Below are 13979 nucleotides of genomic sequence, written 5' to 3'. Positions count from 1 at the left end.
AAGGATCCTCTCTCCGGCCCCAGGCTGCAGAGAACCAAAAATGGCAGCATGTTAATGCCGCCGATTCGGCGCTCACTCCTTGCTTCCTTCATTGCAGATGCCAACACTCCTCAACATGATTGATGGTTCCGTGTTGCGCCATTGGTGTATCCCGATGCTGCGAGACAGCGAGAGCGATCAATTCCAGATTGTGATGGTGTTTAGTAGACTGCTAAGAGTTTTTTACAGAAAATTCAGAGCATAAGTGGGAGGAGCCCAGGAGGTGGTCAGCTCATCCTCAGTTGCAAATTGGCAAATTGCAATACTCTGCCTGGGAATGGGAATGTTCTGTTCGTAGGTATTCAGATTAGTAACGAACAGATAGTGTAAGTTATTTAAAAATTTGAAAAAAAAATGTTCTTCGCACGTGCCGGGGTTTCCTTTTTCCAAGGATTTTTTCTGGTTCTGGTTGGTGATTGCGTTGAGCAAACGCGAAAAATCAGTGGCAAGGAAAAAGGAAGAACATCGACAGAATGAACCCAGCAACAAAAGGAGTCGTCAAGGACAGACAGACTCCATTCGTCTGCTTTTTTTTTTCCCTTGTCACACCAATTTTTACAGGCTTCACCTTTCTCTTTTTCACTCACATGACAAACAGCATCATCATTGGCAACCATCATCGAGAGAGGTTAAAAAAAAGTAGAAGAGGTGAGTAATAAGAGTAATTAGGAGCGATAAAACTAGTGGGCGGCCGCCGCGGCGGCGGCGCCGGAGCAGAAGGCGTCCCGGCGGACGGCGCTCCCGCCGCGCACGACGAAGTGGGCGAGCGACCGCGTGCTGGTCTCGGCGACGCGGTTCTCCTCGCACAGGAACTCCCTGGAGCACGCGCGCTCCACCTCCCGCTCGTAGTCGTGCACCAGCACGTCCGTCGTCGCGCCCTCCCCCGCCCGCGTCCGCGCCAGCACCCCCGCCGTGAATATCGCCGACATCCTCCCCGGCGACGACGCCGTGTACCTGTTACGCGACATTGGGAAGGGATTTAGCTAGTTGCGTTCAGCTCGAACTAGAAAAATCGGATCTTTTTGGAGACTGGAGAAGAGGATAATGGAAGAAGTTGGATCTTGGATGGGTAACCCTACCCGCGGGGGCCGTCGACGAGGATGACGTCCCAGGAGACGTCGTAGAGCTGGTTGGGGAGGTCGTTGATGGCGAGGCGGCAGTCGGAGAAGAGGAGGTTCTGGACGGGGCGGCACTCGGCGGCGCGCGCGGTGCGGGCGGCGTCGAGGAGGTCGGGGAACTCGCGGACGGTGGTGGTGTAGGCGACGTCGTAGGCCTCCAGCCCGGGGTGCCGCCCCTCCAGGTGGGACACGTAGTACTGGTTCTCGTCGAGGAACACGGTGCGCCCGCCGTGGTTGAGCGCCCGCCACAGCGGCGTCTCCCCGCCGAGCCCGAACACCAGCAGGTTGCACGGCGCGCGCCGCTTCAGCACCGCCGCGATGGCGCGCACGTCGGCGCCAGGCATGCTCGCCGTCGAGTTCCCGCCAGCCGACGAGTACTGAACCAGCGCGTCGAACACGTACCCCGGCAGCCCCTCACCCGCCCCCGCCGCCGCGCCGCCGGGACCCCCACCGCCCCCACCCGCCGGCACCGCGAACGCCGCCGACGCCCTCCCGGACGCGCCGGCCGCCCCCGGGTCCCGCGCCGCCGACAGCAGCGTGGTCGCCAGGGAGACGCACGCGAAGCAGGCCAGGAAGACGGCGGCGCACACCCGGCGCCGCGCGCCAAGAACCGCCCCGGGCGACCCCGCGCCGCCGGGCGACTTGTTCGACGACGGGTGCACGACCAGCAGCTTAGGCCCGCTCAGCCCCTTCATCTCCTCCCCTCCCCCCGGCTGCCGAACCCCAAGGCACGAGCTTGGAGCGAGGCAATGGCGAGGTGGAGCCGACGTGCGTGCGGGTGGGCGTGACGAATTTAATAGGACCGATCTGCTCCTCCTTGCCCCCAGAGAGAGAGAGGGAGCAGAGATAGATGTGGAGGAGGAGGTGGGGTGGTGGTGGCTGCGTGGGATGGGGACGAGTAGGGGAATGGATGAAGTGTCAGCTCAAGTGGAGGAGGAGGAGCTAGATGAAGAAGATGGGTTCGGTCCGGCGGAGTCCGGAGGGTTTGGTTGAATTGAATGGGGGGAAAGGAGTTTAATCCCGCCGGGATTTGCGGTGGGTGGTGCTCTTCGTTTTCGTGACCGGCTCTGGCCATCGGCATGGAGATGGAGGAGGATCAGGCAAGGTTCTTGCAAATTAATTGCGTCCAAAAATGTTGAACCCAAATAGTAGTGCTGCACTGCTGCTGCTTGGCACAAGCTGTTCCCATGAAGATAGCAAACGAATTTTTTAATCTGAATTATTAGTGTTGCTGGTGATACTACTATAGCAGTAGCCAAAAAAGAAACAGCGCGTCCTCCAAACAGTTTTGGTTTGAATTTACTTGTGGTGCTATGAATAATGGTTGTTTTTTGCTGTAGAGTTAGAATCTGAATTACAGTTTATCTTCAGTAAAATAATTAGCTGCTACTAATGATTCAGCAGCAGCAGTAGCACCACTGTGGAGTACAAATCAATCTGGTTGCGTCAACGTAAGGTACGAGTTTTTGTCATTTGGGAAATTCGCGTTGTTAGGCCGTCGAGGCTCCTTTGAACGGACGAAATGTGCAGCCACGAAACCCATCGCTTTCTGCCGTCATCCCCAGCTGCACGAGATCAAAGGGGAAAAAACATGATGAAACCTGCCGGCCCTCTCACCTTTTTCCCCCTGCAAAATGTCAGTTCAAGAATGGTCACTCTTCAGGTCTAGGAGCACAATCGGTTAGTTGGAAAGGTATTAGCAGAAATTAGTTGAGCATACGAGGGGCTGTGCGATCAATGTCGAAATGAAAAAAAACAATAACCTGAAAGTCAGCATGAGAAGTCATGAACTGATGCATAAACATTCATCACCTAATTCCTTATATAAAGTCAAGCAAGAAAGATCTTGAGATATACTACCAGAGTTTGGTGCCAAGAAATGTTATTTTGACATGAGAGAGAGAACTATTGGTTGATGTCCGAGGTGCGACACCCCTAGCACCGGCTCCTCCGCCGACGCTCCCGCGACCATTCTTGCCAGCCCCACCACCCACCCTCCTCCCCCAGTAGGTGGGTCGGCCGCTCCGGCGCCCGCCTCCACCCAACCCTCCTCCCCTATCCATGCGTCCCCCTCCTCGGTTCCACCGCGACCCCTTGTGTGGGCCCAACGGCGCCCAACGCGTCTTCGCTTCCGTGCCACCAGTCAGCTGGCTCGAGCAGCTGCAGGCTTCTCCTCCCCTCGCGCTCCGGTGTGAGGCCCTTCCGGTGACAACCTCAACAGCCCCAGCCTCTCCCCTGGTGAGGCGTTCTATGACTACTCCCTTCGCAATTTCCATGTCTCCGCTTTCGACCACCTTTGCCACTCCTCTCCCCTCCTTCAGCCCTCCTTGATTTGGGTTTCCCCTACCCCCGCCTCCCATCCTGCAATGCTGCCTGGTTGAAGAACACCCTCAATTTTCTGGCTCGATGGGTCAATGCTAGAAATCCCCTTGCGAGAAGCCTCCCCCTTCGTCTTCTCCTGCTTCATCTCCCGCCTCTCCGTGGCACAATTCATCATATCCCTTGGCGATTTCCACCATGGGAGCTGCGGCATTCGCTTCTTCCCCTCCTTGCAGGTAGCCATTGCCTCGATTCCCCATTCGAATTCGCCACCTGTGCTTTCGATGGGATCTAGCATGGGTCGCTGTGCTTCCTCCGGCCTAGGCCCGCATGACGGCCCATCCAACGTCGCGCCTGAGGGTGCAATCCCTACTCCCGAGGGCGGGCCTCCTTGGTGTGGCAGGGAACATCCCATCGGCACGTCCAAGCATGGTTCCTGCGCGCGGGTGGTCTCCTACGCGTGATGCACACCACCTGCTGCTGGTGCCTTCTCCCACCCCTTGATGCCTCCATCTTACGGCTCCGGTCCTTGTGCCATGTGCAGCGGCATCCTTCCTCTTCCCTCTGAGGGTGGGTTCTTCCCCCCGTACCCTGGCGCATAAGCTTCCACCGCAAGCTCCCACCAAGAAACCCCGTTCCGCTCCACTCACGCCTCCTTCGCTACTATCGCCGCCTCCCTAGGTCGTGCTCCGCCTCCGCGAGCCTCCCCTCTGCTTCGCCCGCCGCTCGCCTCTCCCCACGCTCGCTGCTTCCGCTGCCTTACCTTGGACCACCGGTGTGCGATATGTAGGGAACCGATTCGCTATCACAGGTGCTGGGTGCTCGGTCACACAGAGCGCCACTGCCATGCGCCCTGCCACCCCCTCGCCATGCCGGGCCTCCCCTTCGACGGGATGCCGTCCTCACCGTCCTCGCTACCGCTCCCTAGTCCGCGCTCTGCGGCCACCTCCTCTGGCTCCTTGGGCCTCCCGAGCTTGCAGCCGGGGGTGCCCCCTCCTCCAGCACCTACGGTCCTGGTGGTGGACCAGGAGGATGGCGAGATCCACGTCGTCGACTCCGACTAGGAGGAAGCGCTCCCCGATGCTGAGGATCTGGAAGAGCTGGAGCGCCCCGCCTCCATCGATGTCTTCATGCCGCCTGTCAACATGGCCCGCTTCAACCACCTCGCCTATGCCATTGTCGACCCGCCGCATGCTGCCTCGGCCACCAACATTCGCGACGCCTTGATCGCCAAGGGTGGCCATCCCTGGATCACTATGGCCCCCTCCTCCTACGGCGCATTGCTTCTCATGTTTGAGAGCAACGCGGTGTGGGAGACCACCATTGACGCGGCTCCCTTCCTGGACCAAGAGCACACTGTCCTCTTGGAGTGCCATGATGAGTCCACGAACTGGTTCCAGTTCGAGCATGAAGTGATCATCTACATCACCATCCGCGACTACCCGATGGAGCACTAGAACAGGGAGCACATCCTCTATGTCGTCGGCCCCTTCGCCAACCCACACCACGTCGACCCCCATCCACCTTCAAGGTGTGGACTTCTCCACCGTTCTTCTCCAGGTTAAGGCAGAGGGTGCCATGGACATCCCGCTTGAGGAATACTTGAAAAACCATAGCGGGCTTAGCACCTTCGCTCGGATCTCCATCACCAATGTGTAGGATTTGGATGATTCAGACTTGGACAGCTCTGGGCCATCGTCGCCCAGCCCAGGGAATCTTGCCCAGCTTGGAGGCAGTTACGTCCAGAATGCCTTCCCAGCTTCTAGGCTAGTGCTCCAGCTCCTACCCCGGCGGCCCCTGGAGGACCACAACCTGGCCCTGCACCTCCGGCAGGGGCAAGCCTGTCTAGAACGACGCTTCACCACGTGCTTGGATCTACTCCGGTCCGCCCGGACGGGGGACCCATGACCATCCATGACATCATGCCGATACCCGTTGGGCGTCTCCAGGGCACCACTATCCTCCCTGAAGTGTGTGCGTGCCCCCTCCTCGTCAAACCAGACAAGGTTGACATCACCTTGCACTACGGCTCCTTCTATGAGATCTGCATTTCCGACCCCGATGGCTATGTCAGCGTCTACAAGGTTCCTCTGCAACCAGCCCGCTCGGACGTCCACGACGACTAGGGCATGCTCGTCGTCAACCTCTGGTCCGCGTCCGTGGGCTTTCTCCACCGGGTCTTCTTCTCTATCAGCGCCGGCCGACGCGTGGGCTCCTCCACCGACCTGCTGTGCACTGGGCCTGGGCCCCGCTTGCCGCAATCCATCCTGCTCAAGGACGTTGTACACCACTATGATGGGTTGGCCACTCCCTACGGCGGAACGTCTATTCCCCCGTGGTGACCGCAGTCACCGCCTTGGACATCCTCGTGTCATCGGCTGCCACTCCACCTGCCTTGCCTCTGGCTAGGGAAGTCTAGGGCGGTGTGAACAACAATGACACTGTTGTTGTTGCTTTTGATGACGGCGAGGCTACCATCGCCGACCCTGTTGCTACTATGGAAGACAACGAACCTGCCTTGGATGACCCGACAAGCTCCCCAAGCTTCGCCTTTCTGGACCTCGACATCCTGTCGTGCAACTCCCTCGACGTCCTCTCCAGCTCCCTGGCACGGTGCACATCATCAATGACGTCCCCATCCTACTACCTTTGTTACCACCGAAGGACCCGGTCCTCCCTGCTACGAGCTCTAGCACGGCCTCGGAGGATATCGACATCGACCTCACCTACCAAGAGATCATTGAAGACGCCCTCCCGCCTGGCGACGCCCGCCGCCGGAGCGACCGCCTCAAGGCTAGGGAGTAGGACCAGGGCATCCGCAAGACTTTCATGGACGTAGCCATCCACCTCAAGAAGCGCAAGCTCAGCCTCTGCTTCGACACTGCTTCATCATCAGCCCCCGCTTGGAAACGACGTCACCTTCCATGCTGCGGACCTCTTCGTTGATGACACTGATGACAACGGTCCTAGGGCTGCTACCACTGTGGCGGAGCCTGAACCTGTCCCGGCCTGGTGTATGGAGGACCTTCAGCTGCTAGGCTGTTCCTACAATATCAATGCCGATCACCTGCACACCCTTGCCTTCGCCCCTGCCCGTCGGTTGCCCCGCTGGACTGATGCTGCACAACGTCGACCATTCACTCCGCTGTTGTCTCTTTTGCTATCACTGCAACTTTGGTGCCTGCTTGTACTGCGCACCTACCTGTCATGAAATAGGGTGCAGCCAAGCTGAACTTTGCACGTGCTGCTATGTTGGGCTGCTTATAATATGCTATGTGAACCTCTAGGAGTGGCCTTGGCCTCCCTTGCTGCCGAAGCATGGTTGGGGCGTCGAAGACGCCCTATCATGTTTTATTGTTTGCTTGCCTGCCTTTCTTGGGTTGCCTAGTTGCTCGCCACGATGGCTCTCTGGTTTTCTTATGGCTAAAACCACAAGGCTGGTGACCATCATGTCCTGGAACGTCCGTGACTTGGGAGACAAAGGCAAATGTGACAATGTCCAGCTTGCTTTCCTCCTCCCCCCTCCATTGCTTGCTTACAAGAAACCAAACTCCCACTAATCGACTAGTTCAAAGCTGCCTCCTTCCTGCCTCGCCCTCTCGCCTCATCGTTCTCCTTCCTCCCCTCCTCTGGTGCCTCTGGTGGCATTCTTACTGTCTAGGACCCCAGTTTCCTTGCTCTAGCCAGCTCCACCTCTAGGTGCTTCACCCTTACCACCACCTTCCACACGCTTGCCACCGACTGCTGCTTCACTGTCACCAATTGTTACGACCCTTGCATCCACCAAGATAAACAAACCTTCCTCGATGAAGTAATGTTTGTCCACTCTTCAGTTACAGGTACGTGGGTTCTCTTTGGGGACTTTAACCTTATCAGGGCTCCGGAAGAATGCTCCAGTGCCAACTTTGATCATCTTGAAGCCGAAGCTTTCAATGGTGCGATCGATGTCATGGCCTTGCAAGAGATCCCGTTGCTTGATCGTCAGTTTACTTGGTCTAATCATCAAGAGTTGCCGATCCTCGCCAAGCTAGACCGGTTCCTTGTCAACAACGAATGAAGCTCACTACTTCCAAATTCTGCAGTAACCTCAGCCTCAGCTCCTATATCTGATCATTGCCAAATTACTTTGTCTGCAGCCATTTCCATTCTGTGTTCTACGGTTTTCCACTTCAACAACCACTGGACTCGGGTTGATGGCTTCAACCAGGTTGTGCATAGTGCCTGGAACAATGTTCATGACCGGGAAGGCACGATGCGTCTCTCCCTATGCCTCAAGCGCACTCGGGCTGATCTGAAGAAGTGGCAGTGCAGCCTCCATTCACTGCACGACCTCCTGCGCAACTATAACTTAGTGATTGCCATGATGGACTTGATTGAGGAGCACCGGCCACTGTTTTACGCTATGCATTGCTGAGAATTTCATCTACGCTGCTGAACTTGTGCAATGCTGTCACAAAAGGAAGGCTCCTGCTGTTGTCCTCAAGCTAGACTTCAGGAAAGCCTTTGACTCGGTGGATTGGGGCGCCTTGGAAGCCATTCTTGCCACCAAAGGCTTCCCTCAACACTGGTGCCAATGGATTTCTTCCCTCAACGCCTCCAGCCAAACTGCAGTGGTGCTTAATGGCGTTCCCGGCAAGTGGATTCAGTGCAAAAAAGGCCTGTGGCAAGGCGATCTACTGTGCTCTTACTTGTTCATACTTGTTGCCGACCTACTCTAACAGATGTTGCTTCACGCCTCAAGCCGCGGGGACATTCAACACTTGCTACTGTTGGGCACGCCGTGCCCCGTTCTCCAATATGCAGATGACACGTTGATCATCATGAAGGTAGACAACGAGCAATTGGCCAACCTCAAGAGCTTGCTGCAAGACTTCTCCTCGATGACCGGGCTTCACATCAACTTTGACAAAAGCACCTTCGTCTCCATTGCCGTTGATGAACAAGAGCTCACTCCCTGGCCACTGTCTTCGGTTGCCCATTGGTCTCATTCCCCCAAACCTACTTGGGGCTGCCTCTCTCCACCGCCAAGCTTTGGCTATGTGAGCTGCAACCTCTGGTACGCACAGTGGCCGGATACATCCCTGGTTGGTGCGGCCCTCTCCTCATACTGAGTGGGCGCATTACCCTAGCAAATGTTGTCCTGGGTGCCCAGCCTGTCTACACAACGTGCTCCATCCTTTTGCTTCAAGGTACCATTGACGCAGTTGATGCCCTTCGTAGGGCTTTCATTTGGACTGGTGAAAGCAAGTGCCATGGGAGCCAGTGCAAGGTCTCTTGGGAGACTGTCTGCTGGGACAAGCAATGCAGCGAGCTCGGCATCAAGGACCTCTCTATCCATAACCAGGGCCTCTTAGCCAAGTTCCTCGCCAAGCTGCACCTCCCCCTACCACCAACTGGCAAAGGTGGTTATGGCAATTCTACGGTCCCGGCGGTGGCCGCGACCTCAGCAATTCTCATCACTTGGACACGCCGGTGTGGTCAGCTTTGCTCAAGCTGCTGCCAGAGTTCAGAAGCTGCACCAATGTTCATCTTGGTGATGGATCCTACTGCAGTTTCTGTTTCGACCATTGGTTGGGGCCGTGGCCACTGGTGGACCTCTTCCCGACGCTCCTGTCACATTGCTAGAGGCCCAATGTGTCTGTTGCCTCTTCATGGAGCAATGGCAATGGTTGTTCTTCTTCCACCCATGGCTATCGACGGGCGCAACAACAGAGCTCCAACTTCTTCAGCAAGCTCTGCCGAGTGCTGCGCTTATCCAAGGCCTCACCGATCAGCGAGGCATGGGAGCTGCCCTTCAGCCGTTCTCCTCAGCCGGGTTCTATGCTTGGCACATGGAACAATAGCCAATTGACGACTTCGCGAACTCCATCTAGCACAACACCGCTATTCCACGCTGCAAGCACTTCCTCTGGCTGGTGCATCATCACCGTCTTCCCTCGATCGCGCTGCTACATCACCGGAACATTGTCGAATCGGCCGCTTGTGCGTTCTGCGGCGCCTACGAAGACTAACACCATCTCCTGCTACGCTGTCCCTAGGCGGTGGCTGTCTGCAGTGGCGGAGGGAGAGGGGGCCTGGCACCCCCTGACCCTGTCGGGCATCCAGTGGCCCCAGTCCCCTAGCACCCCTTGGGAAGCGCAGAACGGCAAGTTCGCGCGTAGGTCATTAGGCTTCCCTGGCACCCCTTGCTTGCTGGCCTCAGGCTTGGGCCTGGCTGTGTGCCTGTGCTAGCCCATTAGGCCATTAAAAAATAGGTCTGACAACGAGACACAAGTGACACCCCCATGCGCCAGGCGAGATGCATCGCGACGGGCGACAACCCCTGCCCCCCTCCATTCGTGAGTCGTGTTTTCCTGCCGCCGCCGGCCGCCGCTAGTAAAAAGGACGCATCTCGCGACAGGTGACAGCCCCTGCCCCCCTCCGTTCGTGAGTCGTGTTTTCCTGCCGCCGCTGGCCGCCGCCAGTAAAAAGGACGAGGAATCAAGGTGCGCACACCTCCGTCACTCCTTGGTTCTGTCGACTGTCAACTGTAGTTCATTTGCACAGCTTGTTTTCTTCCCTCTTCATTTTTTTAGTTATAGATCTTGGGGATTTTTTTATGTGTTTCATGATGCATGTACAGATAATCAATATGGAGAAGAGAAAGACCATCAATAATTTTTTTAAACCGATTGGTTCAAGTGCTCCTAATCTGGAAGGGGACTCATAATGATTATGTACAAAATTCTAATAATCAGAGTAATGTTCCTACTACCGCTAAACCAATTGAAGTCGAGGTTGCCGAGCATCCACTAGTTGTATCATTATATGTGAATGCAATCAGTTCACGTGGCTATCGGTTCTACGTTGCTTTATCCATTACCCCCCTACCTCAAATCCTGACGGACCTGGCTCCGCCCTTGGCTGTCTGGCGGGCCATTGGATGGTTCGCTGTCCCGCACTTGCTCTCCTACCGCGATCTCTGGATCACTTGCTGACCTCCCTGACGACATTGCTCTGGCGGTGCGCTCGTGATCCTCTGGAACATTTGGAAGTCTAGGAATGCAATGGTGTTCAACGGCCTCTACACTGGTGCATCAACAACGACCCACGATACTGCCGCCGATGTCTGCCTTTGGGCTCACAGGAGCAAGGCTTCAGTAGATTCCTCCTTTCTCAAGACGTGGCCTCAATCTGTTGTAATATAACTTACCTCTCTTTGCTCTCTTCATTCCTCTTTTCAAAAACTCTGTAAGCACCAACCTTACTTATCAATGCAATTGTTCAAGCCGGCTCCTTGCCTGGTTAAAAAAAAAATCTATTGCACATCTCCGCCCATAAATGAGTTAGATGGGGAGATGTTATCAGAATACGCTTGGAATTTAAGTCACGGGCCTGACACGTATTGGCCAATCTGCTGCCCATCCATCGCCGTCCGGCCATCCCTGTCTGGCTGCAACTGCGTCGCCGTTTAACACTGACGCCTCCGGCTCGGAGAGCACAAGCTGCCAACACCCTGACGAACCCATGCAGCGCTGCTGTCCTGAACCTGAAGCATTTGCCCCCACTTCTCCTGGGGATTTCTGAACCACTGGCATTAGTTTATTGTGCAACCGAGAATGAAACAATTGTAAGCTAATCTTAGATTAGCAGAGGGTGCTCCGACAGTTAGCACCACTGCACCAGAGAGATTTGTCTTACTGGCATAGAACGCGGCAACATTTTGCACAAGCAAAGTACAACACCCAGTGTATATTATCCAACAGAATCTTTGTACTGTCGTCGCCAAAATTTTCCTATTGAAATATATTCTGGAAACTAAATAGAATAATGATACTGCAGAGGCATTTCTTTGGGACAAATCCATGGAAACCATGAGGAGTGATGGGCCGTTTGCTCTGCAAATTTGGTCACTTTACTGTGACCCAAGGGAGTATCAAATATCAAGCATCAAAAGCAAAGAAATGATCAGTGCATCTGAAGAAAGGTGAGAGCAAGCATGCTGTCTTGGTCTCTTAACATTGACGCCCATAAACTTTAGGTGGCTTCCCAAGAATGTTTGGCATACGCCAAATCTCCACGCCATGCCGCAGCTCCCCTTGCAAGGTGAAAAGGAGAGCCGCGCAATCTGATGCTGCTCCTCCACCAGACAATAAACTATTAGGTTGATAATGGCGTCAAAGCGTTAATGGAATCATCGCAAGCAAAGTCTCGCCTTCTTTTCAGATCTGCAGCGCTCATGGATGCTGTGATTGCTCATGCTCCCTGGATCAGAATCTTGCTGAAAGGTTTGGGATGGTTTTGTTTAATCCTGATAGTATGCAGCTCACTCCTCTTTTTTTTTTACTTGTTTTAATGCTGTTTAGGGCTCAGAGCATGGATAGGAGAAACTGGAAAGTTTATTCCATCCAGCTGGGATGCAGGAGGCAAACCTCTGAGAGCCTTACACTTGACCAATGCTTAAGGACTCACGCTTAAAAAAGGAACGAAGTACATTACTGGTTCTCAGCTAAACATACAAATAGATTCGAACAAGTTATGCTCCAGTGTGTTAATGTGACGGCCAAATTGGGGGACAATGTATTTTTGGCCTTGTATTCCAAACATAAAATATCCCAGCTACCTCTCTGAACTCATTGCAGAAAACCTGGACAGCAAAAATAAACAACGTCAGCTGTCAGTTTTGACAAGAACTAGCAAACAGTGTGTTAAATGCCAGCAGACAACATTTCATTGTACCCATAAAACCAGTTTCATTTTTCTGACAGAGAACTAGCACATTGCTGTTGGCCTCTCGCTGCAACCAACGGAGCTGTTGGGATCTGACTGCGCTAGTGCTTCAGAAACATCGTACTTGAACCGGAAATCTAAGCATTAACACATGACGTGGCTCTTATGAACAGCACCTGAATTAGTGTATGATTCCTGAAGAAAACCAAAAGGTGTTTGTCCTTGTTTCTTCCACTTATTGTTTCTTCCACTTAGAGGGTGTTTGGATCCTTAAACTAGTTTAGCTCATGTCACATCAAATCTTCAGAGGCTAATTAGGAGGATTAAATATGAGTTAATTATAAAACTAATTACACAGATGGAGGCTAATTCGCGACACAAATTTATTAAGCCTAATTAATTCATGATTAGCACATGTTTGCTGTAGCATCACATTGTCAAATCATGGACTAATTAGGCTTAATAAATTCGTCTCGCAAATTAGCCTTCATCTGTGCAATTGGTTTTGTAATTAGAGTATGTTTAATACTCCTAATTAGTATCTAAACATTCGATGTAACAGGAACTTTAATCCGGACTAAAGAACCAAACACCCCCTTAAACAGACGGTACTGGTATTTTGATCTCTCTTTTTCTGAAGGGCGTGATAGCTGTGCAGTTAAGTGGGACAGGCCAATCACATTGATAACCAATGTGTTGTTCTAAACAAAATGTCAAACTCAACCACTCGCTAGAGGTACAGGAAGTTCAGGTAGCTTTAGGGGTTCTGTTGCAACAGCGAAGGGGTCGGTTGGTGACTTGCAGCTAAGCTAACAGCCTAAAATTCGACAGAGTTGAGAGATCATCGCCTTTGTCCTATCATATCCAATAACAGGCTCTCTCAGACATTGGTAGGGCAGGCATGCAGATGCAGAAGATACTAAGGAGAATGAATAAAATATGCTTCCATCGAAATGTTATGCAATTATCGATGGATTACCGAAGCAATCACTCACTACTTTTCTGTGTTTACAGTGTTCACCTTTTCAGTGACCACAACCTGTCCTGTTAATGGAAGGCGTGAACAATTATTGTTCAGATAGGGAAACAAAAGCGCTGGTACAGTTCAGCAGAACCATCACTATTAGATACAGTACTTGTATGCAGAAAGTAGGACAACCTGCAAATAGCCTAAACATACAAAGATGATGGTTTTTCCTTGTCTTTTCTTGTGCAATTTTGAGTATTTTTGGTGTAGAGGATAACACAGGTGGCAAGCGTTTCAGATTCCGTCCGTGTAAGCTGAACTTTATTGTTTACTCCAAATTTTTCCATGAAAGCATAGAGTTGATCGAACCGGTAGCAGCAACTTAAGTACACATAAAAGAGCACGGCTAATCTAGTTTAGGTTCATGCTAACATGATTGATGATAAATGGGAACATAAATTTTTCCACACATTATCAGAGTGAAGGCTGTAGTCAAGAAAAGGGAATATAATGGAATCTTTGAGCTCTTGTGAGTAGCTTCAGCGCTGAACCAACACTTACACCAGCATTTTAGCATGAGAATAAAACACACATCATGCAGTGCGCCAAACCCATCATGTTCTCTCTTTCCCACATAACCATTCAAAGTACAGTATTCATTGATGTTCCTACATTGTTGCGCCATACCCCACTTGGATCAACCATTCGCAGTACACTAGCGATTGTGAACAACAAATGCACACAGGTCACAGTACAGTCATTGTTTCATTGACGTTTCTACACCATATACCCCACTTGGATCTTATTCTGTCATCCATCAACAAGTA

The 13979-nt window shown here is 53.0% G+C and overlaps 1 protein-coding gene across 1 annotated transcript; it reads right to left on the bottom strand.

The window, feature by feature from the left end:
- Nucleotides 1-510: 510 nt before the first annotated feature.
- LOC117851395 (protein IRX15-LIKE) lies at nt 511-2277 on the bottom strand. The gene is made up of 2 exons (XM_034733204.2): nt 1119-2277; nt 511-993 (listed from the first exon to the last, which is right to left on the bottom strand). Exons 1-2 carry the CDS (start codon nt 1850-1852, stop codon nt 720-722), a joined length of 1008 nt encoding a protein of 335 aa, XP_034589095.1. The 5' UTR covers nt 1853-2277; the 3' UTR covers nt 511-719.
- Between the last annotated feature and the right edge of the window lie 11702 nt (nt 2278-13979).

Source organism: Setaria viridis, chromosome 4 (assembly GCF_005286985.2).
Source record: "Setaria viridis chromosome 4, Setaria_viridis_v4.0, whole genome shotgun sequence".
Classification (NCBI taxonomy): domain Eukaryota; kingdom Viridiplantae; phylum Streptophyta; class Magnoliopsida; order Poales; family Poaceae; genus Setaria; species Setaria viridis.
Note: the sequence above shows the minus strand (reverse complement) of the source record. Positions and strands in the feature narration are given on the sequence as shown.

Bases quoted from the DNA above. Each gene is read 5' to 3' on its own strand.
- LOC117851395 (XM_034733204.2), bottom strand. From the start codon at position 1,852: ATGAAGGGGCTGAGCGGGCCTAAGCTGCTGGTCGTGCACCCGTCGTCG. The intron at 994-1,118 runs GTAGGGTTACCC...GTCGCGTAACAG, and splicing joins CTCGTCGACGGCCCCCGCGG to GTACACGGCGTCGTCGCCGG.